Here is a 20,182-nt window from a genome sequence, read left to right as displayed (position 1 = left end):
AGCAGGAAACAGGAAAAGGATATTCAAAGGGCTGATATGTACAACCAAAGGAAAGACAAGAGGGAAGAAGCATAGTTGCCAGGAGTTTCTGAAACGGGAGGTTTCAAACGGGTTTCATACGTTTGAAACGGGTTTCGAAAAATGAACGAAACGGGTTTCATTCAGAATGTGAAAATATGTGCATTCATACCTAGGGTATGCATCATGCCATATACAAAAATGTGCAAGTAAAGATTGTAAGTGACTCCATAGTGCAGACATGATACAAAAGCCATACATATCAAGTATAAGCACCATACATACTGAGTCGTGATCATACAAAAAGCTGGTCATCAATGATCATACATTATACATACTAGAGTACTCAATGATCATCTTCACACATACATACTGAATGATCATACATATTGATAATTGAATCTTGATCATACTGATCATACATACTGAATACTGATAATAATAAAAACTAGAGTCATCAATGAACCTCCCAAGACCTCCATGGTGATGGACCATGAAGGTAAAAAGGTCAAACTACAACTGGAATCCAAAGTATTGTCTATCAATAATAAGTGACAAAGTCACAAATCAAAAGTCAAGCCTCGCACATTTCTTATACAATCGCATTCGAGGTGCTGCATGTCCAAACGTCAGCTGCTTAAAGCAGGAAGAAAGGGTGATCTTGGAGGAGCTCCCGTCTGCAGCTGCCCGCCACCATCTCGTCGCCATCACCCAGCCCGTCTGGCCGCACCCTGCTCTCTTGGCCGTGCCCCCCTTGCCCTTCAGGTCACCCCCCTTCAGGCTGCCATCCAGGCCGCCATTCCTGCGCAGCTGTTCTGGCTGCTGTCCGCCCCTCCCTTCAATGCGCTTCAGGGCCCTCTCAGGGGCTGTTGCTGCTCGTGTTCCAGGGTCTTCAAGCTGAGTTTTTGGGGTGATTCCAGGGCATTGGTGGAGCTTTTTGCTTCAGCATTGTGCGGCCTGTTTTCATCCCACGCAGGCTGAAGTTTGGGCATTTATTAACCAAGTTTTTGGGGATTGACTAGTGGTTGGTTGCGAGTTCTTGGTGGGTATTTTCAGCAGAGGTAGCTCCTCCCCTCAGGACAGCGCAAGCTGAGACAATGGAGGGCACTAATGCCACTCCCGTCGCCGAACCTGAGGAGATTGAAGTCACAGTTTCTTTTCCTCCCGACATTGTGCAGATGCCAACATGGCCTCATTGGGTGTCTGAGTTACGGTTTTCCGATTGCTTGGTAGAGGGTACTTTTCTTTTGGCCTTCAGTCTGCAGAGCAGGCTCAAAGAGTACTTATGAGCTCACCGATTCAGTTTCAGAGCAGAGTCATCCATTTGTGGCCTTGGCGGAAGCACTTCAGTACTACTTCCCCAAGACCGCGACAGGTCTCTTTTTGGATGCTTTTCCCTGGACTTCTTGACGAGGTCAACTCTTGTAGCAGAGCTGTGGAGCATATGGCTAGTGTGGCAGGTACAGTCATCCCATCAGGTGCTAGACTTTCCTATGCTCAGTCACTTGCTGGTACAGGTGTTACGAGGGTCAGACTCACTTCAGAGTTCCCCCCTCCTCGACCTTTGCCTACTTTGATTTCGTACTCCACGAGAGATGGGGTCCAGATTCAGCAGAGGGTTTTGTACGAGGGTCTTCCTGATCAGTGTCTTTTCTGTCGGAAGAGAGGCCACTTTATTAGGGATTGCCCCAGTCGTCGGCCTCGATTAGAGACTCCGGATCCATCTCATCCTTCGAGTGACCCAGAGCCTACAGTTCAGCCTCCAGGGGTCTCTGAGCCTGCTTCGACTCATTCTGCAGAGCGAGAGGAGACTCCTCCGGGGGAGCCTCCAGTGGACTGAGAGGACTTGGAGGTGCCTCCAGTGGAACAGCTTTCACGGAGAGCTCGGAGGAGACGGAGATAGAGGGAGAGCCAGCAACACGAGTAGCCCTAGGTACGAGCTCAGAGATGGCAGAGAGTTGAGACACATGTGTAGGAGACCTCGGAAAGGGGAGATGGAGAGGACCATCCGCAGGCAGGTCATGACACTGTACAGGAGACGGTAGCTCAGGGAATCGAGACACATGTGCAGGAGACCCCGGAAAGGGGAGATGCGGAGGACCATCCGCAGGCAGGTCATGACACTGTGCAGGAGGTTGTAGCTCAGGATTTGATGACTCTTGACACTACTACCCCGGAGGTTCAGATATTTGTTCCTGAGACAGTTATCCAGTAGGAGACTGCTCAGGCTGCAGTTACTGTGATGGATGCCTCTTCCCAGCAGTCGATTGAGAGAGTGGTATTTTACAACACAGGTCAGAGTCAGAGCCCGTTTCAGGATCTCATGCGCTTGTACGAGGTTCCCTCGAGACCTCTTTCTCTTCCCCGTCGCACAGTACCTTCCTTTGTTGCTATGCGGAGCGTCCTTTCAGACACCCCTCCCAGTACAGCCTTGTCCTCGCAACTTTTCACTCTTGGTTTATCCAGATCTTTTGCGAGTGCGGTCACAGATTTCGCTCAGGCGTGAGGATTGGGAGATCCTAGCAGATGAGATCGAGCGAGATTATCAGTCACCCACGCTGATAGGCACCTCGTCGTAGATTCTTCCTCTCCCTCTCACCTATTCCAGGAGTAGAGTCAGGACAGCTCAGCCCTTTTCAGCTCTTCTGGCTCCTAGACCTGACCCCAGGATGGTTGACAGAGATCTGCCAGTTGAGTTTTGGCCCTTTTTGGCTCGAGGGGTTACCACAGACTCCCTCACTCGATTGGAACTTCTTCCAGTGTTTTGCCGACGGTCAGAGGAGGTAGAGGAGTACTTGGGATCTGTTACTCTCTCTAGAGAGGGGCACATTCTTCGTTTCTCTGCAGGCAGCTTTCGATCTCGGGGGAGCGAAAGCTGGTCAGTTGAGTTACTTGACAACGAGATTGCTAGACAGCTCATGAGCATGACTCAGTTTTCACCGGTTCACTGTATTGTCGGCTCGCAGATTCATTCATGCACTAGGACTCTTCGACCTGGCTTTGGTGGCAGGGCCTTTCTGTTTCTGTTCTTTGAGGTTCAGGGAGACTTTGATTTGCCTAGGAATGCTGGTTGGTTTGACTTTCAGCTCCTCAGTTCGTGCCAGAGTACTATTCCCTTCGATGGAGCCATTTTACATGAGTTGGGGCAGATTTGGAGTTTGATTAGAGACCGAATTTGGATTGCGCCGTGAGAGAGAGAGATTTGTGTCGTTGCCACTGGCACCCCCTCACTTCCATCCGATGTCTAGGTTGTCCATCATTTCATGGAATGTGAGAGGACTGAACGGCCACAGATTTACCTCAGATGCAGATGGTCGTAGGTCGGGAGTTCCTAGATTGCAATTGCTTAGGGACTCCCTTAGGTTTATTTCCTCAGGGTCCCCTCCAGACATTGTGCTTATCCAGGAGCATAAGCTTTCCCAGGACAGGATTGACAGATGCAGATCCTTACTCAGAGGACAGAGCCAAACATATTGGAGCCCAGCGGATGGCACGAGGGGAGCAGTTTGCATTTCAGTTTCAGCCAGGTGGGCCTCAGAGATCACCCAAGAGGGTACACTAGTGGAGAGTAGGGCATGTTATGTTATTCTTCAGATTGAGAGCACATCAGTTGGTGTTCTCAATGTGTATGCTCCCACGGATCCAGCCCACAGACGTGCTTTTTGGAGACAGCTCAGAGAGTCCCTTCCTCAGGCAGACACCTGGATTGTTGGAGGAGATTTCAATATGGTTGAATTCTCTGAAGACAAGTCGGGCCAGATAGAGGGTGGCCTTTCTGACAGGGAGAGAGTGGAGTGGGATAGTTTTGTTTTGCATGCTGGACTTCACGATGCAGCTCGATTGGACGACTTTCGTCACTTGGATGACAGTCTTCAGTTCTCTTGGTCTGGGGTTTTTCATGGCTCTCTTTCTTTGGTCAGACTTGACAGGTTTTATATTGGCCAATGGGGCCAGGCCAGAGGAGGGCAGATTGGGATCCGCTTGGGTTTTGTTTTATCTGACCATGCTCTAGTCCTATTGCAGATTCTTCCTACCTCTCGATTGGAGAGCTTAGGCTCTGTGAGAGTTCCGGACTTCGTTTTTCAGGATGCAAAGTTCGTGGAACGGTTGAGAGAGGCTTGGTTGTCAGAGGACACTCCTGTGGATCAGGGCTGGTTAATGTGGGTAGAGAGGGCTTTGGCTAGAGTCAGCATGTCTTGCTAGTTGAGGGCAAAAGAGGAGAAGGAAAAGTTCAGAATCAGAGATCGGAACGCAAGAGCGGAGGTATCCAAACTTCAGAGATTGATTCAGAGTTTTCCTCATTCTCTTTTCATCAGAGGGCAGCTTTCGGAGGCTCAGGAGAGACTAGAGGAGATTCAGGGCAGGAGGGCCCAGTTCAAGTTTTATCCCAGTTGACTTTCTGGATCCAGAAGGGGGATAGATGCTCTAGAGAGTTCTTCAGGGCAGTGGGTCAGAGATACTCTTCGAATAGCCTTCGTAGACTTGTGGATGAGGCTGGGTCTCTTCAGATGGACCCTCACCGTCTTGTTGAGATCACTTCCGATTTCTATTCCACTCTTTACACTGCCGATCGAGTCACCGAGGAGATGATCAGAGCCAGAGAGGAGATTTGGAGCCATGTCCCCCAGATGGTCTCAGATAGGATGAGTCATGTTTTGGATAGCCCACGATCACTCGTGGAGATCACGGATGCATTACATGAGCTGCCCAGAGATAGATGCTCAAGGGAGGACGGTTTGTCGCCACTTCTTTTTAGAGCTCTTTGGGATACGATTGGGCCTCATTTACTCTCTGCCTTTTCAAAGGCTCTCGATACAGGATCTTTGGGCGAGACATTATGCACAGGTATGATCTGTCTCATCCCGAAAGGGGGAGACAAGACAGTCCTACGCAATTGGAGACCCATTACACTTCTAGGGACAGCCTACAAGATCCTAGCGAAGACCTTGGCTCTTCGCTTAAAGCCTATGCTGCCAGATATCATCAGAGCTACTCAGACAGGATTTGTCCAAGATCGGAGTATCTTGGATAACATCTTCCCCTTTTGGGAGGCCACTCACTGGGCGCAGGAGAGTCAGCAGGAGATTGCAGTTCTTCTTCTCGATTTTGAGAAGGCTTATGACAGGGTGGACTGGGGTTTCTTGGAGGGCACTATGAGGAGGCTAGGCTTCAGTGATAGATGGATTTCATGGGTCTCCTCACTTTACTCTCACTCTTCTAGCAGGATGGTGGTTTGTGGAGGCAGAGAACCGGCTTTTCAGCTATCTAGATCGGTACGACAGGGATGCCCGCTTGCACCTTACCTTTTCCTTTTTGTAGTGGAGGCTATGGGATACTTTATGTAGGGTACCAGTCATGGCACTTTGGGCCTTCATCTGCCTATCCGGCAGGAGCAGGATCGACGCAACAGTTTGCCCCAGTTCTTGAGAGTATCCAGAGAAAGCTAGCCTATTGGAGTATGGCTAGACTTTCTTTGGCCGGAAGAGCGCTGGTACTCAACCAGGTTCTACTAGCGACTATGTGGTTCGTTGCATCATGTTGGTGCTTTCATGCTGACTCGATCCGTCAGGTGAGGAGATTGCTTCAGAACTTTCTGTGGAGTGGTGGTTATGGTTCTGAGGACACTAGGGCCAGAGTTTCATGGGATACTATCACTTTACCCTCCTCACAGGGAGGACTTGGGGTTCTTGATCCGGAGATGCAGAGCAGAGCCCTTTTAGTTAAACTTCTTGTTAGAGGTTTGACTCTAGGAGATTAGCCGTGGAAGCAGTTCCTACTGCATGGGATTCACCAGTGCACCCCTAGAGTAGCAGGCCAGTGGGCAGGTAGAGTCAGTTGGATCTTCCTGTCGGAGTAGCATTCTCAGCCTTCCTCACCACTTGCGAAAAGGCTTATTCAGATCTGGGATCATTTTCGACAGCACCTCATCAGAGCAGTTCCCTCCTCTAGAGAGGAAATTGCCCGACAGCCACTTTACCATAACCCCCATCTTCGGTATCAGGGATCTTCCCCTGGTACATAACTTAGGACTCCCTTGGCCTGATGGCATGCTGGGGGGGTTGTGACAGTTGGAGATTGGTTTAGGGGAGGTGTGGAGATGTCAGAGAAGGTGATCAGAGATAGACACGGGCCACTTGGACAGATTGCTGCCACCAGATTACTGATCATGAGAGCTACTCCTCAGCAGTGGAGGGATATACTCACAGATCCAGCCTATGTTCACCCCATCTCTACCTGTCAGGTTGTTTTAGTGAGGCTGGGCTATGCATTGGAGTTCCTTTAGGACCGGCACCGTTTATTTATTTTGAGACGGACTCCTCTCACAGATTGTATCCCACTCAGCAGCCCCTGGATCGGCAGGAGCTCCTTTGGCAAAGAGTCAGGGTCATTGGTTACCTGGGTAAGGAATGGGCCACAGATCCTTCCAGGTTGACCATTGCAGAGGATACTAGATGGAGACTTTGGATTTTTCAGGGTCGACCTCTTGTGGAGCTTGACTGGGACCCAGGTGAGTGGGCATGGCCTGCTCCGGTGGCAGGCGATCGTCCTCTTTCCTTTTTCCAGTACTCGACGAGGGCAAGTTACAGGCTTCAGCAGAGAGACTCTCATCACCTACCATCTACCTCCCAGCATTGGCACACAGAGGGACTTACTACAGAGCTCTTGCTGAACTAATGGACTCACTTTTGGGGCATCCGTAGAGCCAGGAAAGTCTCCTACTTTCTTTGGCTCACTATACGAGAGGGTCTCAAGTAGGGTTCGGGTGGGTACATGGCAGATAGACAAGATCATAGGATTAAGGAGGTATCGAATCTCTATATATTTGGATGGGGTACGTGCATGTGATCCCCTTGGGAATGGCATATCAAATCTTTGTACCATGGCCTTCCTTCCATAAAAAGTATGCTCTTACGTGAGGGGTTGATCCACTCCATGTTTTTGCACAAATCTTGCATACCATCTTCTCTATGCTTGATGTACCATATCTTTTTATTCACAACTTATATGGTAGCTTGTGGGAATCCGGGACGTGGGAGAGACTAGGATCAAGGGAAGAATAGGAGAGTAGGAGGAGAGAGGGAAAAATTATGGGATCATTGAGATGGGAAGCTTACATAAATTGGCTGTCCAAACTTCAGCCGCCACCTCGAGCTAAGAAGAAGCAAATTGAGAGCAATGTGGGCAATGAAGAAGCAAGTATGTGCAGGAAGGAGGGATCAAGGATGGGGAAGAGAGTGAGGGAGAATGGACCAAAATGGAGAAGCTATGGGGGATAACTGACTGGCTATCCAGACTCCAAGACAGCCAGCATGAGCTTCAAAAAAGCCCCAATCCCTCCGTTAGGTCACTTTTGGTCCACAATGTCCACAAAGGAGGAGGCGAATACTGGCTGAGAGACGAGAAGGTGAGGTGAGTTGAGAGAGGGAGGAGGTAGGTGTGTAGGTTCGCAGATGTTTCGTCTACAGAAAACACTTTAACTGAAACCTTTCTAGTAGAAACGTTTCGTTGCTTTTCATCAACTTGAAACACGTTTTTGGATCACACCGGAGGAGAGGGTGGGTTCTTCTTTCAGCCTGATTGGGCGGCATATATCTTCTTTTCTCATTTTCCTCCTCTCTCTATGTGTGAACCAGTCTTAAGTGAGATTTCTTCTGTGTTATGCATATATGCATAATGTGGAAGCAATCTCAATTAAGACTATATTCATTTTCATCTTCTCTCTATGTGTGAACTAGTCTTTAGTGAGATTGCTTGCATTATGCATTCATGCATGGTAAATTCTCTCATTAAAAAAACATTCAATAATGCATTTCACTTTCTTTACACGGAATATTGGAGGTATTATCAAGGTCTTGCTGCAGAGAAGATCAATTATTTTGAACTTATTTTTGCTGTTTTCTATCTTGTCTTTGGTAGGGAAAGACATCCTATCCTTGGTGGTATTTTGGCACAGATGGAGTCACAGCATTCGATCCATATATAGATGGTAAGGGGTTGTCTTTTGGAAATAAGCGATCTTGATTGTTTGCAAATTTATTGATCGTTTCTATTTGTAATCTTGTGAGCATGTTATAGAACAAACTTCAATGTTTTTTACTGTGATATACCTTGAATAATTTGGCCAAACTCGGCCAATTCTATGTATGATTCCATATATAGTGTCGCTGATGGTTTTGCCTTTCCTTCCTTAATGATAATCAAGTTTATTCAATCCTCATCTCTATGTCTTCACCTGTTTTCAAGTTGGCAAGATGTTTGTGGAAGTCTATTTTGGATACTTTTTAACAAGGCATAGTTCTTTGTACTAGCGGATTTGATTTGCATGCAATGTAGTTGCTACCCAAACAAAATGTGGTGCTGCACTTCATCTTGTTGGTTGTCCCTATGTCCTACGTAAGGTTCTTCCTTGGAACCCATGCCACCTTAAAGATCAGCTCTTTTTGACTTTAAACCGAACAAGTTTAAGTTGAATTTGACACAGATAAGAAATTTGTTCTCCTCAAGATGCATACCAAATCCCAAAATGCATAGATCTAACAGGTCTGTGCGTAAGATGTGACCAGAGCTCATCTATCAGCTGAAACTCACACATACCAGTATTTGCCGGTAGTCCTCCCTGATATGTGCATATCGGGGGCACTGTAAAGCTACATGTGCCTCCGTCTCAACTGACTGCAAGTCACAGAGAGTACAAACTTTGGCGTGTCTGGGCTGATGCATCCAAGCTCCCTTCTCTATAGCAAGCGTATGAGATCTGGTGCGAAACCTGGTCTATATTTCTGTGATAGAGAAGGGGAATAGGTGTGCTAATGTAGGGCTGAGCAAAGGCCTCCATGGACATGTATGTAGACCAACATGAAGGGTTTATGTTGTCTTGATAATACTCCAACTTTGTCCTCTTTTCATTTGTCAACCTGTGGCTTTGCAGAGTGCTCAGTAGGGACATTTGAAATTCTTGCATGGTGACCTTTTTAGGAGGCATGGTCAAGTATGCATCTACTTTCCATCGGCTGAACCATTTCCTTATGTCTGTCGCGCACCCTGTACAAATGATCTTACTTTTGTGATTCTTTTGAAGCTTTGTGCTGGCAGTCCATGCTCTATAAGGTAGTCTATCTGGTGGCATTTGCTGCACCTCTAGCAAATATTGCATAACTCTAATCAATGCATGAAATTCGATCGGCCTCCCACCTGTTTCCAATAGAAGCACTAAGTATGGGGTAGTGGGGTTGACACCAAGGTGCCTACGTAGAAATGCTTTCTGCATTTTTTTTATCTCATTCCATGTAGATGCTGAAATACTGCCTCCCCATACTTCCACTCCATATAACACTGTCTGCGCTACATATGCATCAAACAATACATTTCGAATTTTCCAATTCCTGGTGTCAGTGTGCCTGCGGTTATTCTCAAACTGGTAGTATTTCCCCCAACCAGTATCCATCCTTCTATGTATGCATTGCCACCATCTGTGATCCGCCAGGATGTCTATCCCCAAATACTTGAAGGCACTGACATATTCAATGATCTGTCCATCAAAAGTGATCTCAGGAGGATGCTCAGGCTGATTGGTACATACTGCCATATCTTTGTACATTCACTTGCAGCCCACTTTCACTGCAAAAAGTCTTGAGCACCTTTAGTAGTTTGTGCATAGAGTCGGGCGTATGCAAAGAGAACCACATCATCTGCGTATAGTAACAGTAGCACTGTCCATAATCCTTGTTGCAGTCCTTGCAACCCTTCTTCCGCTACAAACTCATTGATGAGTTCTTCCAGTTGATCAATGCATATGCCAAACAGGATGGGTGATAGAGGGCAGCCTTGTTTCATTGCCATATTGCTCTCAAAAACATCTGACATGCCCTGTGATTGCTTGAGTCGGCATAGTACTTTCTTGTAGATCCGAGAAATGCCTACTCTCAAGGCCAAGGGGACTCCTATTTCTTGCATTCTTTTCCATAATCCTCCTCTCGGGACTGTGTCAAATGCTTTCTTGAAATCGACAAAGCAGCCGAATAGAGTACGTCCTCTTAGTTTACTCTCATCCATGAGGACTCTCAAGGTAATGAGGTGATCTACTGTCCTGTGTTCTTTGCGAAAGCCTGCTTGTCTAGTGGCCCGTTTCTGGGCTTCTTCTGCCCATGAACTGATTTTCATTTCAAGCAATGTACTGAAGAGCTTGGCTAATGTGGAGCTTACCATTATACTTCTGTAATTTGTGACTCAATTTAATGTGGAGCTTACCATTATAGTTCTGTAATTTTTGTCTCCTCCCTTATATAAAGGCTGAACCCAAATATCTTGCCATTCCTGAGGGAAACCATGGTGAATAAAGCATGTGTTAAGATGTGCAAGAGCCATGTTCTTGCTCGGTCTCCTGTCCATTTCACAAATTCAGCATGTATCTTCATGTGATCTGAAGCTTTGCCATTAGCCATCTTTTTTAACCCGTCTTCAATGTCTTCAAAGGTGAAAGGATTGGTTTATATGGCCAACAAATCTTCCTTCCCCATTCTTGTGGCATGCGGGTGATTGTACAGCTTGGTAACATATTCAAGCATGGTTGCATCTGATATATCCCCTATGACCTGTTTCCTTCTGCCTTTTACTTGTTTCCATCCTTCCCTCGGGTTCTTTATGAAAGTAATCAGATCAGATTTTTCCCTTTCTAGAATATATTGCCTTTTCTTTTTCCTTGCGAGGGCATTGTATGTCTTTTCCAATTGCCTATACCTGGCTGCGTCTATTATGTTTTTCAGTTCTTTACGCAGTTGTTTGCATTCTTCATCATACCATTTCTTGTGTGGTAACCCTTTGGCCTGCTTCTTTCCCCTTGTAGTTACTATTCCAAATGTTTGTGTGGCTGAGTCAACAATTGCTTCCTGAAGGCCTGCCCATGTAATATTTGTCATTGTTTCCAGCTTGGTGTCCAAAGTGTCGGCATATTCTTATGTTTCTCTGGGTTTACCTTGAAACCACCTGGATTTGCTGGAAATTTCTGCTCCCCATATTGAATGTGGATGTTAAGATTTAACCATATTGGAAGGTGATCCGCCGATTCGGGATGTTTCAACCCTAGGTTGAAACTTTTTTTAATATTAGGGGGAGAGAGAGAGAGAGAGAGAGAGAGTTTATTAAAGTCTTTGAAACATCGATGGGTCTATGAGACTGCGAAAAATCCTGATACAAACAAGCTGTGTGGGTGGAGCTACTAAATGAGCCTCCACTCCAATGCAGAATGCAAATCAGTGCTACATAGTCATGTCAGAAATATAAGTATTGAGTTCTAGTGGCTGCCCGCGGACGTGGTCCTATGTCGTCTCCTGATCGTAGCTCTGCGTCTGATAAGGGCTATAGTGATACCTGTCAATGGAGCCCCAACGCTGAGCAGAGAAGAAATATCCCCAAGCGTAATGTGTGCATCAACCCTCTGTCTGAGCTGCCGTGTCACTGGCTTTGTGTCACGATCATGGAGGGGGCTCGTGGTGTGGGAGCCCGTATAGTCTGGTTGGAAGCACTCAATGATCGAGCTTTCAGAAGAGTCTATCAAGGAGGTCTGCTCCTGTCTACGTGATCGAAGTAGATGCTCGCGGTGTCTGACTGCCTTGTGAATGAAGGCGGCTAAGCATCTCTGGTTTGGAAAGGGGAGAAAGCAGGACAATATCCCAGAACTGTCTTTGAAAAGGTAATAGAAGCGTCCTTGGATCTCATAGTATACTGGGCATCTAAAAATGAAATGCTCCTCTGACTGAGTCTCCTAGATGTCACATAATGTGCATATGCGCCTCTCCTTGGGCAAACCCTCAACCGTGCCACTCTCTATGCGAAGTCTATGTGAAGAGACCTGAAACTGCCCAATAGAGATCCTCAGTGAGTGGGGTAGGTGGAACTGCATATATCCTGGTGGGTTGATAAAACCCTCCGCTGTGATATGTAAACAATGTATCCCATAGAAGTTGAGCTTCCCTGGAAGCTCGCTCGGTCCCAACCAGGTCCTGAATGTGTGTAGCTGCAAAAGATCCTCACGAATAACCTGGTTGACCTCATGAGAGAGGAGCAGAGAAAAAGGCGCGTCAATGCTATACTGGAAGGGGGGAAGTCTATCACTGTGGAGCCCCAATCGCTCAAATTATCTCTCTGTGCCCGCAAACCAGCATCTCTGATCACCTGTTGCTGATAGTGCCATAGAGGAGGACAATGCTAGACATGGTAATCTGTTGCATCCAGAAGTGCAATCTCCGTACCCCCTGACCTGATATAGGTAGGCTGATATAGGTAGGCGGTAACTTGAAATGTTGCATCAAGTTGTAGTGGAGATGACCCAAACTTAGCCAAAATGATTTGGTGAGGAACTGATGACTTACTGTGAATGATCCGTGATAGCATGAGAACCTGTAGGCGCTCCACTCGAGCCCACTCTATATCTGACAGATCCGGACCGCAACTAGGGCTGCCATACATCCCCGTTGGGCGGACCAAGAAGTAAAAAAGCAAGCCCTTGGTCCACGGGTCCTGAGAGTGTGAGCGGAAGGACTGCCTCTCTAATGTGGCCATTGGAGCGTATCCTCTACTCAGTTGGGCCTGCATCGTTGGCCTCATAGTAAAGATAGGTCCAGAGAAAAGAACCCCTTGATATGTGTATGACGAAACAACCTATAGCGGCAGCGACCCGTCGAAAGTGAATTGCTCCTGGTGCATAACGACTCGGCATGTGTTGAAGATCATGACATTGATTTTACCAAGGTTGACCTTCTAATCATGGGAATCACAAAAGGACTGTAGTGCATCTAGGTGTCTCTTGAGACCCTCTGCTGACGAAGATAAGAGCGCCACGTCATCTCTTGCGTATAACGAGTTTTGGATCAGAGTGCCAGCGAGAGAGCATCCATCCCCCCCCCCCCCGAGTGTCTTCATGACCGTCTCAAGCTCGTCAATGTATAGGCTAAACAGGGTTGGTGATAAGGGACACCCTTGTCTGAACCCAATAGTACTCGTGATCTCATTTGTCCATCGAGACCTTGTCCAAACTCTACCCGAGACCCTCTCGTGAATTACCATGACAGCCCAAAGAAACCGTATCAAAGGATTTGTGGAAGTCCACAAAGCAGCAATAAATCCTCTGTTTTCGTGCCCTCACCTCCTCAATGATACACCCAAGTGTGAGAATGTGATCCATGGTCCCATGATCACGTCGGAATCTAGCCTGTCCATCTGCTATAAGTCCGTGCATCTCTATGAATCGACTAACCTCAGAATCAAGCACTGATGCGTGAATCTTGGACATGACATGTCCGATCATAATGGTCTTGTAGTTCTTCGGACTCATGGGATCCCCTGCCTTGTGGATGGGTGAGATAGTGTTAACAGTCTTGGTGCGTGGGAACCCTAGACAAACAGCTTTATTTAAGAGCTTCGCTAAGATCGAGGCTAGGATATTAATCCCATTTGCAATGAATTCAGTGCATAGGCTCTCATGATCTTTCGCTCGGCGATTATGAAGTTCCATCACAGCATCCTTCACACACCCCCTTGTTAAGAGTGTGCAGGATGTGGGGCGGGGTATGTGTGAGAGGTCAGGAGTTGGCTGATTTGGGATATCATAGAGCATGCGTGTATAATTAATTATGCCAGACTTGAGTGTCAATGAGAGGTGAAGGGGGCTGCCCCCTAGAAATCTCCGCTAAAAGTTTTTAGAGTTGTTACTAAACAGAATATTCAGAAGTTCCTCCTCGTTTTGGCGGACGAAGTCTAGCTTCTTCCTACTTACCAATCGAAAATACTCGCATAGTGTCTCTGGTTGAACAAGAGGACAAGAAAGCTATTCTCTTGAAGAGTTCTTTTTTTTTTTGGGCAAAAAAGCGACTTCTATTAAGTATTAAAGATAACGGTTAGAGCAAGCTCCATACAGGAATACGGGATACACCATGCAATGCATGAAAGCTCAAGAGCCAAAAAGAAAGGATTGGGGCTGATAGTGCCATCTCAATCTGGTAGCAACCTCCGAGAAAAAGGGAGAACCCCTCCAAACTAGAAGAAATACAGTCCTCCTAGAAGAGGCTGCCTTTGAAGGGCCCTGCATGCTAGCCCATATGGCTATCAAAGTGTGAACCATGTCACTCCAAATACCCGTGAACACCTGTGATGGGTGTATTTGGGTGTCATCCAAGGCCTCTGTGCATCTGGCTCTCCAAATGTGCCAAGAGGAAATGCTAGCTAAAATCTCCCAAGAGGTGTCCACTGAAACATGTGAAGCTTTGAAAGGAATATGTGGTACATCCTGAAGAGAGCAGGGCTCTATCACCTGACGGCGGATTGAGAGTGCCCAAGAAGAAGGCTCACCCTCATAAAACACCTGGGGCCCAGTAAGGGATAACCATGCGACTGAGCCCCAAGTCATGAAGAAAGGGGAAGTATGAAAAATGTTGAGTATCCGAGAAACTCCTTTCCAAACAATTCTTGCTTGATTGCAGTCCCAAAGGCAATGTAGCACTGACTCCTTTGCAGAATGACAGCGAGGGCAAGTGGGATCAGCCCCAAAATGTGATCTCCACAGGTTCACTGCAATCCCTCCATGAATAGAAAGCCAAAAGAAAAGAGTGATCTTTCTATTTCTGAGGGATTTCCAGAGCCTCCTCCAGAAATTCCTACGCAAATCTGCGGTGATGAAGAAGCTATCCCAATGGGGGGCTCTGGAGGGAATCCAACCTCTACTGCTCAGCTGAAATCTCCTGGCATTACCAACCGTGAAACGAAAGAAGGGAATCCCCCTCTCTCGGTGTCTCCTAGCTATGCTGAAACTGTTCATATCCTTCATCTTGATGATAGTGCTGATTTTCTTGACTGTGCAGTACTCTTTTTAAGTGTAGGAAAATGGGAAGACTCACTAAAGAAAGAAGAAAGGTTATGAAGAATCCTAGAGTAGACACATGCACATGCTACTATTTTGGAAAGCTGGTCATATAGAGAGATTTTGCTTCAAGAAACAAAATGACAAAGAACAAAGAGAGGTAAAGAGAATGCTTGTGAGATTAACAAATCTTTTTCAAACGCTGAGGTTGCTGGATTGGCAGATGCAGGAACCATTGACGATGATTGGGCCTTTTAAGGATTCTCGACACGTTTTAGGAATGCATTGATGCAGTCCTAAAAAGTTGCATTGATGCAACTGTCTCAGATGGTCTCGGGGAGATCATGTTTCAGGTGTCAAGAACTGTTTGGCTTGTTTCTCATATTCTTGTGGTGGTTTCGTATTTGTTTAACAGTAGTATTCTGATTGTATCATTCCCCATTTGGCTCTGCTGCAATGGGATCCTCTTGGGGGGGTTCTAGATGACTTTGATGTGGTTTCTAGCTATTGGAGAATTGGTTGGCTGGCTTTGATTGGATCAAGCTTCAAGTAAAGCGTCTACCTCTGCATGGAGTACAAATGGAAAACAACATGCAATGTGGAGAGTCCTGTGGGTTCTATGACCTTCTACAGAAATGGAGCAGACCTTGGTGATTCTTCTTTTTGGATCCCCGAACGGTGGTAGAGGTCATTGTTGAAGGCACGCATGTGAGTCACTGGAGTAGCTCATGACATAGTAGTCTTCACGAGCTAGTGTTATATCCTAGTGCATTCTCAGCTGGGTCGGCAGTAGTCCCTATAGGTGTCGTGGTTCAGAGAGTATTTTTTAAAGGGCAGCAACAACAAGCCCCATAGGGATGCATTGCTCTAGTCCATGATTAGAGTATTTGTTGTGAGTTTGTGTAGGAGTCAATAAAGGACTATTAATCAAACTGTGTCATTCTTTTCTCGTGCATCTATTTATGGCTTTATGAACAGAGTTTCAAGGGATACTTGTCATTTTATGCAGTCACCGAATGGCAAAACTCTTCGTTGAGCAGTCTGATTAATCATGAGGACTTGCTGAGATTGGTCGTGAGATTTCCATGATTGCTGAGTGAGGTGTGGGTCTTCTCTGAAAGAGTCTCAAGGGATACTTGTCATTTTATGCAGTCACCGAATGGCAAAACTCTTCGTTGAGCAGTCTGATTAATCATGAGGACTCGCTGAGATTGGTCGTGAGATTTCCATGATTGCTGAGTGAGGTGTGGGTGTTCTCTGAAAGAGTTTGCAGTCGTTCGTCCATACGAATATTTTCTTCGTAGTAGACTTTGTAAGGGCATAAGAGACTTTGTGAGCAATGGATCCTCTGAAAAAGGAGAAGGCTGTCGAAGGGTCAACTGTTACGTTTATAGGCCGTAACTTTCCATTGTGGCAGCTAGCCACAAGGCTATATCTGATGCAAAAAGGTCTGTGGGGTTTAATTGCAGGTATTGAGATGAAGCTTGAAGGTGAACAGGAGGCAGTTGCATGGACACAACAAAATGACAAGGCAGTTGGTTCGATAGGGCGTGCACTTGGCAGTTGGCTCGATAGGGCGTGCACTTGGCAGCGAATATTTTCATTATGTCGATGAGAAGACGATAGTAGAGAATTGGAGGATCTTAGTTCTTAACCGGATGCAAGTATTGTTGAAACGACCTCATGAGTTAGGATCCTGTGTTGAACAAGAGGGCAAGAATGCTATTCGCTTGAAGAGTTTGGCTCCTAGTTACGCTGAAACTGTTCATATTCTTCATCTTGATGATAGTGCTGATTTTCTCGACAGTGTAGTCGCTTGAAAAGTTTGGCTCCTAGTTATGCTGAAACTGTTCATATTCTTCATCTTGATGATAGTGCTGATTTTCTCGACAGTGTAGTACTCTTATTATGTGAAGGGAAATGCGAAGAGTCACTACAACCAGCAGAGCATATGCTATAAAAGATAGAAGAAAGGCTATGAAGAATCCTAGAGTAGACACACGCACATGCTACTATTTTGGAAAGCCGGTCATACAAAGAGATTTTGCTCAAGAAAGAAAATGACAAAGAACAAAGAGAGATAAAGAGAATGCTTGTGAGATTAACAACTCTTTTTCAAATGCTGAGGTTGCTGGATTGGCAGATGCAGGAACCATTGACGATGATTGGGCCTTTTAAGGATTCTCGACACTTTTTAGGAATGCATTGATGCAGTCCTAAAAAGTTGCATTGATGCAAGTGTCTTAGATTGTCTCGGGGAGATCATGTTTCAGGTGTCAAGAACTGTGGCTTGTTTCTCATATTCTTGTGGTGGTTTCGTGTTTGTTTAACAGTAGTATTCTGTTTGTCAAGCATCTCTGGCCTGTATAGGAGAGAAATCGGGACAACACCCCCAGAACTGTCTCTAAAGAGAGCGTCCTCGGATCTCCTAGTATACTGGGCACCTGAAAATGAAATGCTCCTCCGACTCGACCTCCTGTATGTCACGTAATGTGCATATGCACCTCTCCCGGGGTAGACCTCTACCCTGGCACTCTCAATGTGCAGTCTATGTGAAGAGATCCAGAATTGCCCAATAGAGATCCTCATTGAGTGGGGTAAGTGGTTCTGTGTATATCATGGTGGGTCAATGAAACCCTCCTCTGTGATATGTAAACAATGATCCCTGTAGAAGCTGAGCTTCACTAGAAGCTCACTGGGTTCCAACCTGGTCCGGAATGTGTGTAGTTGTAAAAGATTCTCGTCGATGACCTGGTTGACCTGGTGTGACAGGATAGGAGAAAATGGCACGTCAATGCTATACTAGAAGGGAGGGAGTCTATCCATGTGGAGCCCCAGTCGCTCAAACCATCTCTTTGTGCATGCATACTAGCATCTTTGGTCACGTGTTGCTGCTGATAGTGCCATATAAGAGGACAATGTTAGCCAATGCTAGCCATGGTAATCTGCTACTCCTTGAAGTGCAATCCCCATACCGCCTGCTGACCCGGTATAGGTAGGTGATAACGTGAAATGCTATATCGAGTTGTAGTGGGAATGACCCAACCTCAGCCTATATGATCTGGTGAGGGATAGACGGCTTACCGCGGATCATCCACGATAGCATGAGAACCTCTATCCGCTCCACCTGAGCCCACTCTATATCTGATAGAGCTGGCCCCCAACAAGGGTTGCCGTACACCCCCGTTGGATGGACCAAGGGTCAAACAGCAATCCCTTGGTCCGTGGATCTTGAAAGTATGAGCGGAAGCACTGCCTCTTTAATCTGTCCAATGAAGCATATCCCTTGCTCAGGTGGGCCTGCATCGCAGGTTTTATAGTGAAGATAGGTCTAGAGAAGACAACCCCAAGGTATGTATATGACGAAACAATCTCAACAGGTGACCCGTCAAACGTGAACTGCTCCCGGTGCATAACGGCTCGAGATGTATTGAAGATCATGACCTTGGTTTTACCAAGGTTGACCTTCAAATCATGGGACTCACAAAAGGACTATAGTGCATCAAGGTGTCTCTGGAGGTTTCTTCTGATGAAGACAAAAGTGCCACTTCATCTGCATATAGCAATATTCGGATGAGCGTGCCAGCAAAAGAGCATCCATCCCCCGCCAATGTCTGCACAACCTTCTCAAGCTCGACAATGTAGAGGCCAAACAGGGTGGATGATAAAGGACACTCTTGTTTGACTCCAATAGTGATCATGTTCTCATCTATCTACCTAGACGCTGCACGGACTCCGCCTGAGACTCTCTCGTAAAGCGCTATGACGGCCCAAATGATCTCATTTGCTCATATCCCAAATCCTATAGGCACCAGGGGAGGCGGGCTCTCGAAACTGTATCAATAGCTTTGCGGAAATTCACAAACCAGCAATATACCCTCTGCTCCCATGTCCTCGTCTCCTCGATGATACACCTGAGTGTGAGAATGTGATCCATGGTCTCATGATCGCGTTGGAACTTGGAAGCCAACCTGTCCAGCTGCTCTAAGTCCCCGGCACTTTGCGAATCGACTGACCTCAGAATCAAGCACTGCTGCATAAATCTTGGACATGACATGTCCGATAATAATGGTCCTGTAGTTCTTTGGGCTCATGGGGTCCCCTGCCTTTTGGATGGGTGAGATAGTGTTAACAGTCCAGGTGCGTGGAAATCCCAAACAAACAGCTTCATTAAAGAGCTTTGCTAAGATTAATCCCATATGCAATGAATTCAGTGCATAGGCCCTCATGATCTTTCGCTCCGCCATTATGAAGTTTCATTATGGCATCCTTCACGCCCCCCTAGTGAAGAATGTGAAGCATGTAGGGTGGGGTTTATGTGAGAGGTCAGGAATTGGCTATTTAGGGATTTCGTAGAGCATGTGTGCCTAGTTATACTATATCTGAGTATTTGTGAGTGGTGAGGGGGACCGCCCTTCTAGAAATCTCGGCCAAATTAGCATGTGTACCAATCGACGATACTCGTGTAGCGTCTCCGATTCGTTCAGAAGATTGTTGTTGGTTTTGAATCAGAGATGAGGGCATAAAGCCTTGCAGTCATCATTGTACCAGCTATTACAAGTGAGGGTCCCAGGTGGTGGTGGATAAGTGGAGCGAGTAGTGTGAGGGAAAGTGTGAAGGGCAGCCTTGTGTAGTGAGTGGGTGACCACGGCAGCATTGTCGTCTAGTAAGGGTATAAAGTCAATATATGTGAGAAGTATGTAAAGGTGAGCTGGGCTGCGATCGAAATGTATGTCATGATAAGTGGTGTGAGGGATTTGTGGAGTGGGAGGTACTGTGTGATGGGGTCTAAAGATACTAAAGAAGGAGGCAGTCGATCAAGCGAGCGATGTCGAGTGAGCAGGGCCAAATAAGCGAGCGAGAAAAGCGAGCAAAGCAGAAATGGTTGGGCTACCAATACATAATCTCATTGTATGTATGTACTTATCGTTAGTAAAGATTTATAGTGCTTCCTCAACATTGAACATGATTATAACATATTATTGCAAGTGCACATTAGTAATGTGTTCTATATTCTATGAGATGAGCTTAAATAGAAATACTTTGGCTATCAATTACAGCATCACTTGAGAAAAACATAACCTCACTATATGTATGTACTAATCATTTTAATAAAGCTTTATCGTATCACCATAATTTTGAAAATGACTATAACATAAGCTTGTAAGTCTACATTGGCTACCAACATGTAGTATATATTTTAAGTACATCATTTAATAAAAACTTCAACAACGAACATGATCATAACATGTTATTACAAGTGGCTTGGGTCTAAATCTAGTGTAAGAAACTGGCAAAAATTCCATGAAATTC

At 46.2% G+C, this 20,182-nt stretch overlaps 1 protein-coding gene across 2 annotated transcripts in view; it reads left to right on the top strand.

Annotated features, from left to right (window-relative positions):
• LOC147889838 (uncharacterized) overlaps nt 1–20,182 on the top strand; it is a 174,515-nt gene that overhangs the window by 94,299 nt on the left and 60,034 nt on the right. For both annotated transcript variants that reach the window (XM_087391646.1, XM_087391645.1), the window contains one exon: nt 7,936–8,005. In XM_087391646.1, the coding sequence (XP_087247772.1) occupies nt 7,936–8,005 (70 nt within the window). The remainder of the gene's footprint in view (nt 1–7,935; nt 8,006–20,182) is intronic.

The sequence above is a fragment of the Dipteris shenzhenensis genome, chromosome 20, assembly GCF_047967505.1.
Source record: "Dipteris shenzhenensis isolate YYH24624 ecotype China chromosome 20, Dip_SZ_1.0, whole genome shotgun sequence".
NCBI lineage: Eukaryota > Viridiplantae > Streptophyta > Polypodiopsida > Gleicheniales > Dipteridaceae > Dipteris > Dipteris shenzhenensis.
Note: the sequence above shows the minus strand (reverse complement) of the source record. Positions and strands in the feature narration are given on the sequence as shown.